General features: G+C 56.8%; 1 protein-coding gene across 1 annotated transcript; it reads right to left on the reverse strand.

Annotated features, from left to right (window-relative positions):
* Window positions 1-7335: 7335 nt before the first annotated feature.
* LOC310881242 (LON peptidase N-terminal domain and RING finger protein 1-like) lies at window positions 7336-20895 on the reverse strand. The gene is made up of 12 exons (XM_083798294.1): window positions 20241-20895; window positions 16920-17038; window positions 15965-16087; window positions 15307-15417; window positions 14400-14526; window positions 13727-13820; window positions 12220-12334; window positions 11455-11576; window positions 11070-11228; window positions 10228-10390; window positions 9938-10084; window positions 7336-9097 (listed from the first exon to the last, which is right to left on the reverse strand). The coding sequence occupies exons 1-12, from the start codon at window positions 20608-20610 to the stop codon at window positions 8900-8902; spliced, it is 1848 nt and encodes a 615-aa protein (XP_083654420.1). The 5' UTR covers window positions 20611-20895; the 3' UTR covers window positions 7336-8899.
* Between the last annotated feature and the right edge of the window lie 20 nt (window positions 20896-20915).

The following is a 20915-nucleotide window of genomic DNA, read 5'->3' on the forward strand; positions in this document are numbered from 1 at the left end:
TACATTTACCTTTGCATGTTAAATTCATAACCGTGGCATACAACCAGGTGCAGTCGCAATATACAAAATCTTATTAAGAGGAGCAAATGAAGAAGATGCTTTGGGATGGGAAAGGAGGGGCGTTGTGATGGAATTAACACCTGCTGATCTTCATCCTTTCTAAAAACAAATTGCTTGTCAAGAAACTCAATGGGGACCAAGTAGCGTCAGTTAACTATGCACTTGAGAAAAATAATTGGAATACAAAATGCAATGGCTCACAGCAATCTCCAAAAAAAACTGGCTCCTTGTGTTTGTATCCAGCAGGCTCTGCCTGGCTGCAGCTTGGCATTGCTCAAGGTCCTTTCCTCTTCCCTCTTTCCCTGGCTGATGCTAATTGCTGTGTCTTTTTACAAAATCTTGTTCAAACTTAAATACAAAGGAGTCGCGAGCAGTCTGCCTGGCTCGATCTATTATGTTTGCATCTTTTCAGCCCTGCCAGTAATGTTTGAAATAAAAGAGTTAGATTTTAACCAGGTTTTCTGTTAGAATGAAAACAAGGCTCAACAGATTTCTGGCCTTGCTTAGAAGCCAGAACACTGTTCTTGAGCCTGATGGGTCACTTCTTATTAATAGCTTTAGAAAGGGAAGTCAAGCGTCGTCATCCTTTGTACACAGACTCAAAGACCAGGCCCCAGAGAACTGACTTGTTAAGATTGCTCAACAACTCAGTGCCAAACCAGAAATTTAATCCCCTGGTCAATATTTAAATTTTTCATTGCTGCTGCAGAATGAGAGGGACCCATCCAGAGGAAACGACGGAGAACCGTGTTTGTTAAAGGGTTTATATTTCTATTACTTTTCTATGGTCAATAGCCAGACAACTGCCGTGTCTCTTTCTCCATGCCAGAAGCTGAGTGAGCAGATGTATCAGGGACAGCTGAATGCGGAGGGAAGCAGATTTCCCACTGCTGCCTGCTGGGCTGGCTGCCCCCAGACCTGCTCCCATGGCTGGGCTGGATCCCTCCAAGGGTGTCACGAGAGCCCTCCTTGCATCCCACCACCTTTCACCTTTGCAAAGGGAGTAAGGTGGCAAATCCAGAGCTGAGACCAGGGCTGACTCTGGGTTAAAACTCCTACCAGGGATGGAATGAACCCCCCAGACTCAGGCAGGTCTGGGTAGCAGGCTGTTGGGCAGATGAGTTATGTTCAGTAGAGTGGAGGATCCTGAAATCTCCGTGACAAGCTCTGCTGAGCATCCCTGACCCGACCGCATCACTCCCTTCCCAGCAAAACCTGGGAGACCTCAGGCTGGGTGAGGGCACTGGAGCAGGAGTGAGCCACCTTGGTCCCCTGCATCTTTGTGGTGGTGACACCCCAGGGCCACATGAATCCACACCTGCAATCGGTAGGTGGGACAGCTCAGGCTCCCCACAAACAGAAGGGAAATCAAAGCTTGGCTGAGCACAAGCCTGGATGCCAGGCCAGCCTCAGCCTGCTCGGCAGCACTGTCCTTTCCATCATGTGAGAGCATCCCGTGGAAAACAGGAAGGCGAGCTTCTCTCTGAGAGGTGTCGTTTCCCCATGCCGCCTTCAGCTCAGCGCTGCCGTGAAGCTGCTGGGGGAATCTGACCTTTATGGGAAATGTTAAGTCATTGTGGCTTTCATATTGTTTAATATTCTTCATTGATTAGTTTCCATCTCCCTGAAGGGAGGAGGATTTGGATGCGAGCCAGAGCTCAGCAGTACCCAGTGCTGTGGGTGGTGGTGAGCTTTCCAGAGAGAAAACTGGCAGAGCAAAATGCAGCCAGTGGCTTTCCAAACCGAAGACAAGAATAGGAGTGACTTTCAGAACGGATGTCTCTCCTGCTGGGACTAAAATCCCACTGCCATTTCCACAGATCTTTAATTCCCAGAGACAAACAAAGGGTGACGGCTTATTTCAGCTCCAAATCGTGGATCTCATTTGCTGCAGCTACAGAAATGCTGAGCGGGCCTGGTTTTGGTTTTCTCCCACGATCTGGCTGCATAGAACATAGAACCAAAGAGTGGTCATCGCTTTTGTTGTGCTAAGTGTTTTGTGCTATCCCATGCCGGCTTAGGCAAGGTAAATATAATAATAGCAGCAGATAGCGGAGAAATACTGGGTATTAAGAAGCAGCTGCAAATTAATATCAACTTTATTTATTTATTTTTAGGTACAGCAGCGCAGCTCCTGACACCCTTATCTTTTTGGGTGCACCTGGAACTGTGAAAGATTTAGACTTGCAAATCCAAAGCTTAAACAGTGTAAATAGTTTTGCTTTAAACACTCTAGAATGGAAAAAAAAATAAAAAAATAAAAGGAGAAAAATCATACTCTATATTTGGCCTTTGGATTTGTTACGTGTGCAGAAGAGGAAGGCTTGGGGGAGCTTACAGATTTGTATGGGAGCTGAAAAGCTCGTGCCTGCTTAGCAGCCTGGGCACTCTGCATGGATTTCCCCAACTCTACCCAGTGCCCTTAAAACTTGCCTTTTAATGTCTTTTTCCCATCTCAGAATAAAATTCTGGCTCCTCAAGTGTTATTTTTTTTTGGCCAGGGCCTTGCAAACTCTCTGGGGTTGTCCTTTACATCCCAGGAGATTTGTGCCACGTGGTCCAGTTTTTAGCTATTTGTAGCAAAATAGGGCACTGTATATAAGAAAGAAAAGAGCCACAGCAGCAAATCCCTGGCCCGTGGATAAGACGTGATTAGGAGATGCCTCAGTTCAGTGCTGGGCACTTTTCCCATTTATTCCACACGCCCCAAAGTGTCTGCAGGTTGGTCACAAACAGCCAGCAAACCTCCCCAGGGGACACAGCCCAGGAGGACTTGAGGCTGCTGTGAGTGAGGAACCTCCTGTCCACACCTGCCTGGTTTTAGGGTAGCATTTGCAGTTCAAGAGCAGGTTAATCTGCCTGCAGAGTCAGCTCCATTTCCCAGCTTTTCTCTGGGAAGGGCCTACGTGCTTTCTGCAGGCTCAGAGTCCAAGGAGCCAGAGAAAGCTTCAAATCCATTCGTATTCATTCACTTTTTTCCCCCAGTCTTGACTGCTACGGCACTCCCCAGTTCGAGCTCCTCATTTTTCAGCGTTTGGGGCAGGCTGGCAGCCTTTCAGTTCCCATCAGTGGAATAAAGTGGATGAGCACCCCCAGGAGCCCGAGAGCACCCAGGGAAAGTCGGGACGGAGCAGGGAGGACGAGGAGGGACGGCCGCACCCGCTGCTTTTCAGTAATGACCCCATTTACTCAGGTTTTTGCCTCTCTCACTTTTTTCGCTATTAAGATTTATGGGGAGGAAGGTGCCCAGCTGCATCTCAGCGCAATAAACCTCTCGTGGTTGGTAAAAACCGAGCCGCTATTCCTCCAGCTTGTTAGCAGTCAGGAAGATGGAAGGAAGTGGGAGGAATCCAGAGGGTGAGGGTTTCGAGTGCCTCACTCGTCACTGCTGAACCCGGCGCTATTTATGGTGCAATTATCACCGCAGACAGACTCCTTTATCATCCAGCCAATATTCCGGGTAGAAATCCTATTGCAGCCCAGCCACTCCATACATCATCCGGGCGCAGGCAGCAGCCAGGTGAGGAGGTTCATGTGCGGCTCTGCCACAAGGCAGGGAGGGGGAACCAAGCGCCTTTTGCGCTCTGTATCTGAGAAGCAGGTTCCCCCTCAGCTCTGGTGCTCCCTAGTCAGCTCCTGCACAGCCCTGTCCCCTCATTTCTTCCCCAAATTCCTTGTTCTTTAGGGAGGAACTTGCACGTTTCTCCTTCTTTTGTGCTGAATCCCCTCTGAAGTTCAGCTGCACTTTAGCAGGGGTAAGTTGGGCTCAGAGAAAAATCCCATGTAATCCATTCCTCTGGCTGGTTGGGGCAAGACCAGAGCAGAATGGCCTGCCAGCACTGGGGAAGCCAGGTTTCAGGAAAAAGACTGCGGTGTAGATTCTCTGGTGTCTAATAGGGGTTGAGCATCCCCATCCCCTCCCCTTGGCAGATGCATTTCTCTTCTCCATTTCACTGCACGTTGTCAGAACTCGATATACCTGGAAGCCTCTTCCCCTGTGTCAAATATGGGTGCTATGGGGCAGCTGCGAGTGGGAACCAGCAAGGACAGATGCTGGCAGCTGGGTCACAGAGCCTGAGTTTCCTGCAGAGCTGGACCAAGCTCCCGCCCAACTCACTGCCCAGGGGTGGGACCCTGCTGCAGTGCAGATCACCTCAATCTGTCACGTTCATCAGCCCCATCACTTCCCCTTTATCTTTCATTGCACAGAGCCAGGCTGCATTTATCCAGGATAAGCCTCAGTACTTGCAAGGGGTGCTATATGGGAGCTATAATAACCATTGCTCACGATGCCTGCTACCTCCTAATTGCCACTGACTCCTGCCTTTTCACATTGCTGGTGCTTGAAAGGGGAAGAATAGATCTAGGAAATGTAATTTAACACCCCAAACATGCTCGTGTAATTGCAATCCCCGTAAGCCAGCCACACAAAACTCTAAACAAATTCGATTAATTTATTTCAATTTGCACAAGTCTCCCTCTCAGACTGTAATTAATGGAGGGAAACAATTAAGGTAAACACGGCACAGCTGAGAGAGCTGTCCTTGCTAGAAGTCACATTTTATTTTAATAATGCTGTATTTATATAAGTTCCACACTTTTAACAAGTTTCCCATTACCTCGACGTTTAATCAGTGCTGTAAATATTTTGCCTCAGCTGGAGCGGTTCTGTGAAATCAGAAAGCAGCAGGGAGAGCGTGGGGCAGGGGGGGACCGAGCCACTGACGGGTGCTTGGGGGGACACAGGCTGTGGCCAAAGGCTTGGGGAAGGGTCATGGCATCGCGTATGTGTGTATATAGGGCCTTGTATGGCTGCCCTCTCTCTGCACACGCTGAGCTCTGGGGAAGGTTTGCTTTGCGGTGGTTTGCCAGGCTTTGGGGGCAGTCCCTGGTCGTGTTCCCCCAGGGGACACCGGCTGCATGGGTACCCAGGGGCTGAGGGTGGCACTGGACCAGGCAGTTCCGCTGGTGCAATGGGCCCCAGTGGGCTTTTAAAAGCCTCTATGAAGAGCCTGTCCCTGTAAATCAATTTGCTGCAGGTGTAAATAGCTGTGGTCACCCTGACATATCGGGCAGGTCCCCCCAAACTGCTCCAGCACTGGCTTTGCATCGCTTTTGTCATCACCTGTCATTTTCTGGCTTTGAATACATCCCGTGGGTGAGTTTTCTTGAAAGAGAAGGCACATCTATCTTCACTCTTTCCCTTCTTTTTTTTTCCTTTTTTGAGAAACGGGAACAATGTGACCCATCTTTTATTGCACCAATTGGTCTTTGCTAAAGCATGGAAAAAAATAGGTGCTGGTTTTCCCCCTTTCTTCCCACCGTCATTAACCTTAATGTGTAACATGCTTCTCTTCCAGTGCGAGCGTGGCCTTACTAGAGAAGGAGATCTTAGCTTTAACAATCTCGTGTTGATTTTCTGCTATCTCAGGTACCGGCTGGTCTAATTGCTTTGGAAATATGCCATTTGTTAAAGGAAGATGAGGCACAGCCTGACACCTGCTGTATTAATTACTTGCCTCTTTGGCTAATTGCTTGCCCACACTCTTAGGTGAGGGAAGTTGTCACTGATAGTTCGAGTCGAAGATGCTGAATGGGAAGGAAATTGAGAGGAGGTTGGGAAGCTGGGATGGAGGAGAGGGGTCGGTGCTGATGCTGCTTTGCAGCTCTCCCAGGATGCAAACCCCCGGTGCAGGATACGCCCAGCAGCCAAGAGTGGAGGCTGGGTGGGTGGGAAGAGTTTTTGGAGAGCCTTCTTGGGTGACCTTGGGCACCACGTTGCCTCTCCCTGTCCTCGGTTCTCGTCTGTAAAGCTGGAGAAGGAGACCAACTTCCGTGTGTAAAGCTGCGATGACAAGTGCTACATAAAGGCCAGAAATCATTACCAGTTATTGTTGGGATGAGCAGGGGAGGAGATGGAAAAACACAGGGGGAAAGAAATGCGAGCAGCAGGAAGCAGAGCGCAGCGGTGCTGCAGGTGGCACGGAGCCCTCGTGCTGTCATCCAGGCCCTCCTTTCACCTCAGGGCAGGGGGACTGGAGGTGCCCAGAGCTCCAGCCTTGGCCATGCCAGGCAGGACCCGCTCCAGCTCAAGGAGGAGGAGGAGGAGATGAAGCAGGAGCCCTCAGGGCTGGGGAGAGGGCAGCTCCCTGGGGTCCTCTGTGTCCTCACAGAGAGTCTGGCCATAGCAGCCTGGCTCAAAAAGCTGCCCAAAACAGCTGTTGAAGGGAAGAGCATCCCAGCAGGGGATCACGGACAGGAGCCAGCGATGAGCCCCATGGCCAGCTCACAGTCCCACCTGGTGATGGGGACACCAGGGCCGGGCGGGGAGGGTGCCCTGTCCTGGCTGCCACACTGACTGCCCCCATCCCCATCCCTATCCTGCTCACCTCCCCCCTGTGAGCTGGCCAGAGGGACCCCCCAGCACAGCCCCGACCCCAGTCCTGGGCAACAGGAGGTGGCTTCAAGCCATGCCCTGCTCCTGTCCCCCAGCCCCGCTTCCCTGCTGATGGAGAGCTGGGGGCAGCCCGGCCCTACTCGCTTTGTGGGACTGGGGGGGGACAAAAGCGTGGCCAAGGCTCCGGCAGGCACCGGAGGCTGTGCGCCCCTGCAAGCGCTGTGCCTCCCCTGCAGGATGAGCTCAGCCTGCTCCTGACCCCTAGTGGCACGGCACGGCTCGGCTCGGCACGGGGACGCACCGACACGCGTGGGCACCTCCACCTGGCGGATTTTGGAAGCCCTTTTCGGGGAGCAGGGGTCAGCGGGAGCTGTTCCAGCAGGACATCCCCACGCGGAGCGTCCCCTCGCCACCCAGGGCACCTCTCCCTTTGGGACCTCGTGCACATCTCCCAGATGGGACGCGTCCCTGGTGCCAGCTGCCCCGTGCAAACCTGCTCCCGGCTGCAGCCCTCTGCCCACCGCCACGAGGAGGGGACAGGGACGGGTGCTCTCTGCGGCGCTGGAGGGACGGACACCCACCAGGGTCATCCCACACTGGTCACCATCCCTCCCAGACCAACGTTCCAGGTTCCCAGCCTTCCCCAAAGCCCTTGGCTGCAACGATGCACAGGAACCAGTCCTCCTGGATTGTTTTAACATGCTCTTTGTCTGCTCCAAAACAAGTTATTTTTTCCCCTTGCCGCTATCTACCCTGCGTTCACTGTGCCCACCTAACCTGCCACCACCAGTGCATCGCCTCTTCACGTGTCCCGGATCTCCCTGGGATGCTCCAACTTTCATCAACAAGTGGCTAAAAGGCAAACACCAGCAACAAAACAACAACAACAAAGTTCTTTATTTCAGTGACCAAGAAGAAAAAAGAATTCAAAGAGAGAAGATGCTAACACGGACCCCAAAGGCGCTCCGAACAAACCGGAGCGATTTGCACGAGTCCCTTCCCGCAGCAGGCTGGGTCCCAGCACGAACACGGCCCAGAGCCACGGAGAGACCCATGGAGCTCCCACACCTGGTAATCGGGCAGCTTGTGGGGCTGGGGGGTCACAGGGGTACTCACATCCACCCTGCAGAAAAGAAAGGCACTTCCCAAAATCCAGTGGCACCCTGCAGAAGGCCACGGAGAGGAGTGACGGGCAGGAAGGGGCCCTGTGGCTCCGACCCCACCGCCTCTCCCCCTCCCCAGGTAACAGCCTCCAGACAGAGCGAAAGCAGGGACATGATTCTGGAATTAATGTTAATTCAACAACTCACTAAGTCAATATTACTCCTAAATTTCAGCCCAAAGTCACTGAAGTTATGGATGGGAGACAAAAATCCCAACCCTTTAGGATCTCCATGGAGTAAAGCCTTGCCTGTGCAAGCGGGGGGGGGGGGCAGTGACTTTTTCCCTCTCTCTGGAGAGGAGCAGCAGCCAGGCACTTGCAGACAGGCACTTGCTCCCCTGCATGGGGTTCACAGCATCGGCCACCAATATTGTGCCCTCCCCAGCCCCTCTGGAGATCCCCTTTGACTTCAATCCGTGCTGGTTTGGGGGCCCTGAACTGTCCTGGGTCCCAAATTCAAGGGTCACAAGAAACACTGAACACGGGGAAATTGCACTGCTCAAGGGGCAGAAAGTCTCAACAAGCACTGCCAGCCTTAATTCCCCTATCAGCCCCTTCAAGCCCACCCGTGTGTCAGGTCTGACCCCAAAGCCCGACCTGACCCGGGTCGGGAGCAGCCATCGGCAGGTGGGGACCCGTCCCCACAGCCACACGGAGGCGGTGGCCCCGCTCCGACCAGTGCCTCCTTCTCTGCCTGGCCAAGGAGGTGGCTAGAAGCAGGGCCGGGGATATCAGGTCGTTTAATTGAACCTTCCTTCTAGCTCAAATAGAAATTAAGCCAAATTCGCAACCAGAGGCTGAGCCTTCAGCTCCCACGGGTGGGGGAAGCCGTCAGGACCTCTCTGCCTGCTGGTGCCACATCTCCCAAGCCTTAAATCCCCCCTCCCGTGCTGCACAGAGCAGGGCCTTCTACCAAAACCCCGACGTTGTCCTTTGGAGAGGAAGAGCCAAAACCCAAGCAGCTCTGGCACTCGGTCCTCTGCCCTAGGGAGAGTCCTCCCTAACGCCGAAGCAGCTCACCAGGGGATTTTGGCTCCCAAGACACAACCCAGCTCTCTGGCTTGGTCCCCACCGGTGGCACGGCCGCAGCTCATGGGGACAGCACGGACGGCGTCGAGTCACCACCGGGCCCCACCGAGCCGGGCAGAGAGAGCCCAGCCCATCACTGAGGTCCCTTCCTTGGGGTTCAAACCACGAAGAAATGCACGAAGAAACCCAAGGAAGGAAGGGGCGGGGGGGTCTCCCCTGTGAACAGAGCGGGGGCTGCCGGGGCGGGGGGCTCAGATGCGGCCCCGGGGGTTGTGCTCGGGCAGGGGGTGCGCGGCCGGGGGCTGCTGCAGCAGAGCCAGGAGGATGCGCTGCAGCTGGGTGAGGCGGGCGCGCAGCGAGGTGCTGGAGAAGAGCCTCAGCTGGAAGGACGGGTCGAGGGGCAGGATGGAGATGAGCCACCAGCACCACATCGGGCCGTCGGCAGAAGCCTGCAGGGGAGAGAGGGGGAGAGCCCCGCGTCAGAAGCCGCAAGGCGGGGAGGTGCACGGCCTTCAGGCAGCACTGCCGATAGGAAATATTTGCTCGGAGTAGTAAGAAGGATCCTGCAGCACTGCCTGCCATGGCTACGGCACTCATCCGAGCAGCACTTTCGTCTGTTTAGGCATGAGATGCCTGGATGAACTAATTCAATTTCCAGGCAAACATTCCCTAGGGACTCTCCCCCCACAGAGGCAACCGAGAAAGTCTGTACGAAACAAAGAGAAATACCTTGCACATTGGTTTAACACCACACTTTTCAACAACATAAGCAAAATCCTGCACGCTCCTAGAGGCACCCCAGCACAGCAGCGCTCAGCCACTGCCACCATAGCAGAGTCAGTGCCACATCCAGCACCCGGCACGACCTCCCCAGGGTCCCCAGGGATGGAGGATTTGGGGCATTTGCTTTAGCTTTGCTCAGCTGCTCCAGCAAGAGCACAGCAGCTGGGCGCTGCTCAGAGAACAGCAGGACAGGCTTGTTTGTAGAGATCCAGGCAGGTAGCACCCTCTTGAAAGAGTGAAAACTAAATTTTGGTGTTTTTTTTTTTTTTTTTTTTGCCCATAGTCTGAATTTGTCAGAGCAACTTAATAAGCGAACTGGATCCTGCTGGCTTAGCACCTCTTCTCTGGACAGCCAGGGCTTTATCAAAGGAACAGACAAGAAAGGAGAGCACAGCTGAGCTGTGGGGTTTGTATGTTTGTCCATTTGTTAGGTTTTTTTTTCTTTTGGCTCTGATTCAAAGGCTCTCTCGGTACCCCGTGGAGCACCCCTTCCCTCAGGACATTACCTGGATGTCCTCCTCCTTCTCCGGCAGCGGTCCATGCTGCATCAAGAGGTGCCTGGAGGCCACGTCTCCGTGCTCACAAAACCGCTGGGCCAACTCGTAGGTGCTTTCGTGGAGGCTCTGCAGCTCCTGCAGCTCCTCCCCAGCCACCTGCAGGGGGAAGAGGAGAGCGGAGAGGGGTGCGTGGGGAGCACGGTGCCCACCGCGGGTGCTCTGGCTTTGTCTGGCTTTTCTCCTCCTCCCCTGGCTTTGTCCCACCACACCGGGGGCTTCTGCCCTGGCCCTGCCCTCACCTTCTTGTCCTCCAGGTACTCGATGTCGGCGGTGTTGTAGCCATCCCTGCGCCCACGTCTCAGCACCCGGAACCGCCGCCCGCCGACGGTGTCCACCAGCGACCTGCCGTCCGCCAGCAGCTCCAGCTGCCGGATCTGCAGCATGCAGCCGTAGTCTGCGAAGCTGGAGGGAGCGAGGGGGAGAAAAGAGGGCCTGGGCACAGTGCCGGTGGTGGGGGAGCCACTTCTCAACGCACCACCTCCAAGCAGAGAAATGGTGTGAAATCAGAAATTAATTGTTGTCACTTGCTGCAAGAGGGCAGGGAACAGCGAGCACTCCCTTGGATTTGTCTTGTATGAAAATGACTTAGGTCCTCATGCTGCCCTGATGTCCAGAGGCCTGAACACACCATCCCTTGCAGAGACATCCCAAAACCCATCTGAGGCCAGAAAATGTTATCTATCTCATTTCAGCTGAGCAGGGTGGGAAGATTTGCCATGTAAGTACAGGTGTTTAATGGAGTACTTGGGATAGGCACCTAGAGGCTGAGCACGCCTGAGATCTGGAGGTGTCACCAGGAACACAAGGTGACCAGGCTGCATCAAACAAAAGCCCGCTTGGCCCATGTGCAACCACAGCTTGCTGTGGACAGAGTATGAGAAGTAAGGGAACCATAAGGTGGCCATGGGCAGGCAGCTCAGAGATATCCTCCCTGGGATTTCTGCCGGCAGGATGCAGTGGGAGACGAAATCGCATCCCATTCCCCCTCTCTCAACCACTCGGGATTTTAGAAATGTGGAGCTGGTGCAGACAGGGGTAAACGAGCCGGGGCAGAAGGAAGCAGCCTCGTCCCGGAGCTCACCTTTTCCCGGTCTCGTACACGCACATGCCGAACCTCCTCGTGCCGGTCTCCTGGCACTGCCGGATCATCAGGCGGTAGCGGGGCTCGAAGACGTGCAGAGGGCAGGCGATGCCGGGGAAGGACATGGTGCATACGAAGATGGGGATGTTCTTGGTCAGACTGAAGGAGAGGAGGGGACACTGCTGTGACACCTCCAGGAATAAATCCCACCAAAGGCTCTGCGTCGGCTCGCACCCTGGCTGCTCCCCCAAACCGCATCTGTCCTTTACCCCACGAAGTGATGCTGTGGTGCAGACCGCCATGAGGCGGTCCTACAGGTGAGAAGCTTGAGAAGCCCCCCCCTGCACACACACACCCCCCACACACCGGAGCAGGTCCCTCTTACTTGGAGAGCTCGGCCATCTCGGCCTGGTGCAGCTCCCGGCGCTCGGCCAGCTGTGCGGGGAAGGTGGCCAGCATGATGTCCTGCAGCAGCACGGTGCAGCTGTAGCTTCCAGCCTTCAGGTACTGAGAGAAAACAGACCCAGAAATAGGTTGGACAAGAGCAGGACGGGAGCCCCGAGGCCATCCTGAGCTCTGAATCATGCTCACGTGCGTTGGAGCCGGGGGTAATTTCAGGTGAGAGTGCGAGGGCTGAAGCCCACCAGGGAGGACTGCGGGACTGAGCAGTGCCGGCTCAGAGCCGGGGCCCATCTAACGCAGCCTCCTGTCACTGACACTGATGTGGTCTGTGTATGACAACCTAATTTCCCCAGTGGTCTCCTCTGAATCCTTTTTCATTAAAGAGAAAATCAAATCCCCAGGCTAGCAGGTCTTCCATCCATTTCCGTTTTTGAAAGTAATTAGCATTAACTTCCTCCTCTCTCTCTCTCCCCTCTAACTCTCAGCCCTGTTTACGATCTCACTAAATCACTGTGGCATCTCGTGGAAATGAATCTCCTGGTCTTAATTATCAGCTGTCAGGTCATTCCTGCACAAGTGGAGCTGACACCGCTGGGCCAAGCGGCCGCCAGCATGCGAGCATCCTGCCTGTCCCCTGCCTCCTGCCTGTCCCCTGCCTCCTGCCTGTCCCCTGCCTCCTGCATGCCCCCCATGTCCCACCTGCCCCCAGCCCCGGGCACACTGCTGGCGTGGAGACCCGTGCCCTCACCTCTCTCAGGCTCTGCTTGCAGAGGGGGCAGTTGGGCCGGTGGTCCAGGCAGCGCTCGAGGCACTCCTTGCAGAAGGTGTGCCCGCACGGCGTCGTCACCGGCTCCAAGAACATCCTGCAAAAGAGCCACCGTCGATGGACCGAGGTGGGGAAGGAGCACGTCTGCTATAGGCACAGCTCCCGGCCGTGCCCAGCCCTGTGCTGTGGGTACCGCGTCTTTGAATCCCCTTACTGCGACTCGAAAATCTTATGGGATTTCGCTTCCAGCAGGATCAAGGCATTTCCCCTACCCCCTCCTGCCACTTCAAGGGAAATTCACAGCGATGCTGCAGGACGAGACGCCACTGGAAGCTGTTTCATGCCGTGCTTCCCAAGCCCGGGCAGTACGCGGCTATGCAACTTGCTTTCACTAAAGCTGCATTGGCTAATCTTCGCTTGTAACTCCTGTTAATTAAATGTAAAGGTTCCTAGCTGGCTTATTCCTGTAATTAGAAGCCTGGGCTCAGGCTGCTGGACGTGCACACTGATGGGAGATGACAACTGTCCCCGGCCTGAGCTCCCCGGCCCTGTGGGGTGCCCACAGGCCCTGCTGGGACGAGCGCTTCTCCAGCAGCCCGCGGTGGGAAGGTGCCTCCTCCTCCGGCTCCAAGAGCTCAGGTCACTCCTGGCTGGCTCCGGGATCAGAAACGAAATGAAGGACTTGAGCCCAGCTCAGCGGGGACACTGATACCTGCGGAAATCCCCCACTGCAGGTACAGCTTGGGTCTCCTTCTTCATTCGCACTGAGCCCTGATTCTTCCTGAACACTACATTTCCTTGCTCTCGGAAAAGATTGAATTCACCTAATTCAGATCAGATGCAGCCTTGAGCTCCCTCCCCGTGGCAGTTCACTCAGAGTTCATCCTCCCGTGCCATGCCCAGACCTGGAGCAAGCCACCGTGCAGGAAACCTTGACTGTCCCACACGTACAGAAGCACAGCGCCCAGTCCTCTGGCAGCAGCGCTTGCACAACTGCCCAAGGTACTGGGACACGCCAAAAACTACAGCCTGGTCTCACCATGTCCTCTAAAACACTCACCCCCCTCAAAGGCACCGAGCCCTTCCCCGGCCAGAGCTGGAGATGGACACAGACCCTGCCCTGGTCCATCAGGGTTTGCAATGCCCCGATCACGGACGGTGCTTCCCTGGGGCAAATCCTTCCTGTTGTGGCCTGCAGTTACAGAGAGCAACCATCACCTTGGATCTTTGACCCTGCTGAACATCCCCACCTCTGCACCACGTGGAAGCACGCTGTGTCCCGGGACGGAGCGAGCTGAGCTCCCACAGCCTGCCAGGGCAGAGCCTGCCCCATCTGCCCCTCTTATCTCTTGTCCCCACCAAAACTCGCGTTTCAGCAGTACCAGGGACAGAGTTTGCTATTAAGAGGGGAAGAAAGATTCAAACCAGGGAACAGAACTGGGAAGGTGCCAATTCCTCATCCCCAAAGCTCCCCAGCTAAAGGACTCACCGTATGCAGAGGGAGCACTCCAAGTCAGAAATGCTCAGCAGCTCCCCGAGGTACAGCTGGTTACACTTCGCTGCCTCTGTCTCCTCTTCGTTACCTGGTGGCAAAAGAAGAGGAGGGAAGAAAGACCCCCCCATTTTCATACTGAGAATTAATCTTTGCTTTCTGGCCTTGTTCTGAGGTGTAGGGAATTAGCTGCTACATGAGTGCTTTTAAGATTAAAAGCAAAAACGGAATATAAATGTGACATAAACCCAGCCGTTAACCCACATGCGTTCACCCACAGCTTGCCCAGCACTTGGCAGAAGAAGGCAGTATCTCCACCTCCTTTTGCAGGCGGGGAAACTGAGGCACCAGGCGGTGAAGTGACCCAAAGAAGCTCCTGCACAGAGGTCTCTTGGGCCTGGGTGCTGCCACGAGGGATCGCCACTGCTTTGGGCAAACCCGGGTGTACGGCAGCCATCGGGCTGGGTGCTGGTGGCAAGCCAATGCCAGCAGAGGTGCTGCCTCCCCAAAATGTGATATGTCACGTCCCTCACAAGGATCTTCTGATCTAAAGCCCGTCTCTGCTCACTGGTCCGGCACACGGCACAAACACTGAGATTTCAGTGCCGAAACGTCTTGTTAAGGGTTATTCTGCAGGAGAAGAGGTTCTGGTGCCTCTGCAGACACTCACCGGCCAACAGCCCCTGCTGCCTCTCTGCCGCAGCCCCCGGCTCCTGCTGTCGCCCCGGGGTGGGGGTCCCCTGGCCGTGCTCAGACACCGCGGCCCCTCTGCCGGCCTCCGGCTCTCCCTCCTGGTCCTGGACACAGCAAGGAGAAAATCGAGCCCGACACCCCTTCCCCCTTTGAATACAAACCCATCCGCCCCACTGAGACCAGTGACACCAGGACGTTTTCTGGCACATTTCTGTTAACATCTTGCATCAGCAGAGCGTGCCCCTGACAGACATCCCTGTTCAACCCCCCTACAGCATCCGGGAGCCAGATTTTACCTTTCTGTGAGGAAACACAAACAGCCCAAGAACCGGGGCACAGAGCATACATTCAGGGCATGGTTTATCTCATGGTTAAAACACGGGCTTTCCCTGCCCAGATGTACCGCCGGGCACTGGGGTGTGTTTGAACCCATTGCTCCCATTTTCCCCTCTCTCCAAACCTGCCAAATTCCTCCTTAGGAGACAAAGAGCAGAAAATGAGTTTTCCTTAATGGCTCCTAGTGGTCTGAGCTGTTCTCAGATGTATTTTTTGGATGAAAAACCGCCATTAAAACTGAAATTTTCTCTTTTATTTTTCTGAATGTAATGTGGCTTTTGTGTTTTAAACACAAGGGTCTAAAATCTTGTGGAAATTATTGCAGAACAAAACTGGGAGAGGACTGGAAACCAGTAGGAGCCTCCTCTGTTCCCCCAGCCCCTCAGCACCATTTCTGAGGGTGTTTTTGCTCCCCCTGCTACCTGCAGCTGCCCATCCCTGGGTATGGTCCTGCCCGGCCTCCCTTTCCCACACCTCTGTTCCCATCACTTGAAAATCCCAGTTTGGGATGTCCCAAAGGGACACCGAGTCCCATCGTTGTCTCTTACCTGAGCTCCTGCAGAGGAGGATGCAGGGTCCCCTCCGTTCCCCACTGCCTGGGGACCGGTCGAGCCCCGGTGGGCAGCGCGTGGCCGAGGAGCATCCTCCTGCGCAAGGATCTACAAGGAGAAACGGGGCTCAGCGGGGCACTGGGAGAAGGACATGCTGGCTGAGCTATACCCGAAGGTGTTAGTTTGGCAGAAGGAAGATGGCAGCAGGAGGCACTGCATAAAAGAATCTATTTTAAGGTCTGGGACCCGTTTTCCATTACCCAAAAAAAGCAGGAAGGGAGTGCGCAGTGGAGAGCACAGGGTCACTCCTCATTCCCCTGCCCTCTCCCTCCTGGAGGGCAAACGTCCACTCATGGCATGAAGTCCTCATGCTGGGGACACTGCCAGCAGCCCCAGCGGTGACAATATTTTGGCACACAGGTGGGTGCTGGCCTGAATGACACCAAAATGAAGTGACGCCAGATCTCCAGTGACAGCTTTCAGCAAACTCACATCGGGGCAATGGGAAACTCCTGGACCAGGACCCAACTTCCCTTTCTCCTGAAACCAACCCAAAGCAGTAGGACCGTGAGGGACACGAGTCCTTCAGAGGAACAGGGCACCTCCCTGAGTGACAGGAGGGCACGGGACCACGCCACGCCATGGGCCCACGCACCTTCTCCATCTCGCTCTGCGCAGGCTGGAAATGGGGACACAGTGTCAGGCAGTGCTCCCACGCCAGCAGGGCTTCAGTTCTGCGTCCCATCTCCAGAAGCACCTTCCCTTTCCTGAAGAAGCCCTGTAAAGCAGAAAAACCTGCGCTGACTATGAGACAGTGGCCAGCTGAGAGCGTCCCTTCAGCTCCTGTGTGCACCCCGAGCTCCCAGTGCCAAGGGATTCTCCCTCCAGCACCCTGCCCGCTCCCATCCTGGGCTGAAATACCCAGCCACATCGCTGGCCCCACGCTCAGACTGGTCATTTTACCCACCAGACCCACGCACCACATCAAACGGGGCTCCAAAACGCCACCGTTGCAACAGCCAAGCAAATAAACCCTGCAAGAGACCCAGAGAAAGGGTCAAAGGGCTTCCGCCTTTGACGCTGCAAAGCTATTGCCAACAAGTGCAAATCAGCAAGCGAGCTCCCAGGTCTGGTGTCTTCAGGGGCAGCTCAGCCCCCAGCCAGCATTTCCCCAGCCCAAAGCTGGGACCCTGCACACCAGCGTCCTCACCGAGTGCGTGTGCACAGACACACGGTGCTGGACCTTTACTGCCAGGCAATGCACTCCTGTTAATGTTACATAGTGCTTGCGTCCTGTGTCTGCAGCCTCGTGGATTTGGACAGTGAATTTCTGAGCAGGATGAATCCAATGGCTATGAGAACTCAGGATTGCCTGTGAACCACATGCTGGGCCCAGCAATCAGTGGCTGGCAAGAGACTGTGATTAAGGCCTTTGGATTAAAGGTAAATTATCTGTGTCCCTACAGCCAAAATTTCCTCTGCCTTCTGTGACCAGGGGAGCGAGCTTTCCAAGTGACATTGGGACAGCAAGGGGAAATCCTCTGGGAGGATTAGCTCCCGTATGCAGTGAGACGTGGCTCCAAGGCTTCTCCAGCCTCCCCTCGGCTCACCTCGTGCTCCGTGGGCTCAGCCTTGCACACAGCCTCCAGGTCCTCCAGCGCCTCCGGGTACTGCCCCAGGGCCACGAACGCCTCTGCCCGGCACCGCCGCAGGGAGGTGTCGTCCGGGGCTGGGAAGAGAAAGGTCGGGGCTTGTGCCACGAGCCCGTGCAGGACCACACGGCCAGGGGGCACATAGGCTGTGCAGGCAGCTCGAGACAAACACGAGCTCCTCTTTGGCATGAGCCACCAGCCCCATAACTCTCTACAAGAAAGTCCTTTCCCCTAAATATCTGCGTTAAACTCTGAGCCTCTTCCCTGTGTTTTTCCCCATCTTTCCTCAGTCAGGGGGCCCCACTGCTGCCCTGGGGCTCAGCTTCAGCTGCAGTGGGATCTAGGCTCTCATCCATCCTTTTGGGGTGCAGCAAAAAGGCTGTACCACACATGTGCTCCCCGCAGGGCGAGGAGAGACCCTGGGGGAGCAAGGAAGGTTCCGGATCCACCCCACCACATGGCTCTGGGCCCCCCAGCACAAGAAAAGGCTGAGGTTTCCCAAAACAGAGGAAGGGAACTGGGCACCCAGGCCTGCATTATCACAACGTCACCGGTGGGACCTCAGTGTGCAGGCGCTGCTGGCCAGGACACTGCGGGTGGCGTGGTGCAGAGCAGTCCCTCTTGGAAACCAGCACCCCGAAATCCCAGGCGGCACGACTCAGCCAGGTGTGGCGATGCTTTGTGGGTTTGAACCGTGCAGGATTCGCAGACCCACCCCATTATATCACAGCCACGGAGGTGACCTACATCTGCTGCTGACTGCCAGCCAAGGCAGCGGCCCCGCGCCTCCCCCAGCGGCGAGCATCGCCCGACGGCTGCCAAGGGCTGGGGCCGGGGACACGCTGTGGTGGGGAAAGCACAGCTGCAACCCCGGTCCCTCCGGGCAGGACACCGGTGTCATCACGTCTGTCCCTGCTGGCTCCCCGTGGGATGACGGTAGGGCCAGCATCCAGGGTCACTTTGAAGCCAGACAGCATTGCTGGCGATGTCTCCCGCACTCCCAGCCCTGGCAGCTTTTCCTCCCCGCCCCGGTTCACACCAGGCGCTGATGCAGCCGTGCCAGCACCCAGCAGGTCCCGACTCACAGCCCCGTGACAGCACGGTGCAGGAACCCGGCATCTGCCCGCCACCGCTGCCACCGTGCCCAGGCACCCGCCACGTCCAGCCACGAGGAGGAAGCTCCAGGGCAGCTCCTGCCTCCTTCCACCCCCGTGCCCAGCGTGGGGCACAGCAGGCCCCCGCTCTCTGCCCTGCTCCAGGTGCAAGTCAGATCTCCCATCCCAAGCTGCCCCGCAGCAGCCAGGCCGAGAGGGCACCGTGTGCTCCCTCCAAGCCCACGTGCGTGCGTGATGACAGCCACGACCTTGGCACCCGGAGCAGGAAGCAGGGGAACTTGCTGTGCCGTGACCCGTCCCTCAGGCACACGTCTAGAGACGAAATGCTCCAGATCACAGTGACACGCGGAGATAAAAACACAGGTACAAAGTCCAGGGGCTTATTTTCCACATGGGCAAACGCATTTGAACATTTGCACTGCCTGGTAATAAAGCGTTCGCTTTGGCAAAAACAAGATGTGTAAAAGCAGGCTACGAATTCTGCATTTCTCTGCTGCTGCAGCTATTTTTGATCTATGATATCACTAGACATCGGTGACGTGAGCCAGCTGGCAGACCGGCGGCTGCGGCGTGGCTGACAGTGCTCCTGGCACTTCGGGAGCCCTCCTGTGTTACGCTGCACCTTTCTGTTCACTTTGGCAACTCGTTATCTTCTGGTTTTCTGCTCGCTTTAGCCACGCGGTCTCTCCCAAGCGGAGAGCTGCTCCGCCTGGCAGCGAGTTTGGTGCAAAGCCGAGGGTCCCTGCCCTGGGCAGCACGGAGCAGGACCGTGCAAACCAGCACGCACCTTCCCACCGCTCGAGCTTTTATTAACCTCCGGTTTTACAGAGGAGCCCAGAAGAAGCTGAGCAGCCTAAGAGCGGTCAGCAGGCTGCAGGGGGTGGGAATCCTGCCCCCAAAAGCACCACCCACATCGCAGAGCCCAATCAGCACCGGCACACGCAGGTTTATGGGAGCTGCAGCCGGTTCCTGCTTCCTCGGGGAGCCGAGCACGTAGCGAAGAAAGGCCAAGGACAGAGCTCGCAACAGTTCGCTCTTTCTCCTCGCAGAGGCTTTTCAAAAAGAAACACCTAAGCGTACAGCCCGATGAGACGAAAGCCTGGCACTAACGAAAAGAGTGGCAGGGGACGGCGCGTGTGCTTTGCACAAAGGGCGCGGAGGATGGGAAGGGGGTGCCCGGGGAGGCTGCACAAAGGCACCCACGCTCTGCTGCCAGCACCGGGACCGCCGGCCCCCCAGCCGTGCACCCCTGGCACTTGTCTGGCAGTGGCGATGAGCAAGGAGTGAGTGCCCGCAGCGGGAGGGGAGCTCGGTGCTGCCCGCACAGCGCTGTCATAGAGATGCCAGAGGACCTCCTGCCTCCGCCGCCCCAGCCCCCTGCTCCCCAGCCGCGTTGTGTAACCCCTTTTAGTTCAGCGGTGCTCTCCAAGAAATCCACTTACGGCTGGGTGTTAAAGCAGACCGACCCCCCCCGGCCTGATCCTGATCCTGCAGATGAATGTCTCGGTGGGGCTGGGTGCAGAAGGGGGCTGGGGGGCCCCGCTGCTTGCCGTGGGGGGCTCAGACATATCTGTCTCAGAGTGGAAAAGTCCCAGCCGTTTTATATAATGATTGCAAGCCCCCAAACTCTTCCCCTGGTGCTGAAACATTGCCGGACACCCCTGGGAAGCTGCGGAGCTCTCGGCTATCACCACGCAGCTCCTTCCTGTCCAGCTGCCCACTAATGCCACGAGCCCAGGGCTGGCGGGACACGGCTGTGCACCCCGTCCTGCCCACGGCCCTGGCACTAGGGACAAACATCAGGGCTCAACCCGGCCACCATAGCCCCAGAAGGCCACGTCCCCCTTCTGCTGATGCTCTTTGGCAGGGGTGGGGATGAGTCCCTTACACCTGCAGATGCAGGAGAAAAGCCCAGCTTCTGTACACCCCCTCCCCATCCCTCCTCAGCACTTCCAGCACTCCAAATGAGCTCCCCAGGTCTCCCAGCTCATGCTGGCATGGGGGACACCGTGACATGGGGACAAAGCGACCCACGCCGGTACCCACCTGCCCCACCAGCACCATCCGCGCATCCTCACCCCAGCTGGACAACAGACCCGGCCCCTCCTGGGACCACCAGCCCCAACCCGCCCCCCAACCCCCCCCGGACCCAGGGGATGCTTACCCAGCTCGACGCCTTTCTGAGCCACCCCCAGCGCCTCCTTCGCCTCCTCACGGGTCAGATGGTGCCGGACACGGGCCACCAACCCCGCCAGCCGCCTGCCTTGGTCCTCGCACTTCTCCAGCAGGCTGCAGAGCACCACGTTGCGCCTCGGCCCCCCGACTCCCAGCAGCTTGAGCTTCTCCTGGCAGAGGGGGCAGCGGGCGGGCACGGCCCCCCCGAGGCACGGCGTGCACAGCGAGTGGCCGCACGACACCGTCACCGGCTCCCAGAGCTGCAGGCGGCAGGACGGGCAGCGCAGCATCTCCCCGCTCCCCGGGGGGCACCGGACGGGGCTACCCCCCCTGGGCGGGCTGGGGGGGCCGCGGTTCATCGCTGCTGCCCTTCAAAAGGAGCCGGGGAGCTGCTGCCAGGGCCGGCGGTGCGCGCACATCCCGGGAGCCGCCGCCGCCGGTCCCCCCCCCCCCACCCCCCGTGCCACCGGGCTCAGCCCATCCTCCCCACGGGGGGGGTGGAGGGGGTGGCAAAGGGCTGCGGAGCCCGGGCACGGCACGGTAGGGTACGGCACGGCCGGGACAGGGCTCCTACCGTGTCCCCCCCCCCCCGTTACCGGCGGGGGCACCACTGGCTGCAGCCGCCGCTGCGCTGCGCCCGCCCCGCCCCGCCCCGGGCGCGTTT

Source organism: Anser anser (assembly GCF_964211835.1).
Source record: "Anser anser genome assembly, chromosome: 14".
NCBI lineage: Eukaryota > Metazoa > Chordata > Aves > Anseriformes > Anatidae > Anser > Anser anser.

What these genes read in the sequence shown, in the direction of transcription:
- LOC310881242 (XM_083798294.1), bottom strand. Translation starts at nt 20,610, where the DNA reads ATGAACCGCGGCCCCCCCAGCCCGCCCAGGGGGGGTAGCCCCGTCCGG. An exon ending in GAGTGCTCCCTCTGCATACG is followed by an intron (nt 12,335 to 13,726) that starts GTGAGTCCTTTA and finishes GCTCTTTTGCAG; the next exon opens with GATGTTCTTGGAGCCGGTGA. An exon ending in AGTACCTGGAGGACAAGAAG is followed by an intron (nt 10,085 to 10,227) that starts GTGAGGGCAGGG and finishes TTCCCCCTGCAG; the next exon opens with GTGGCTGGGGAGGAGCTGCA.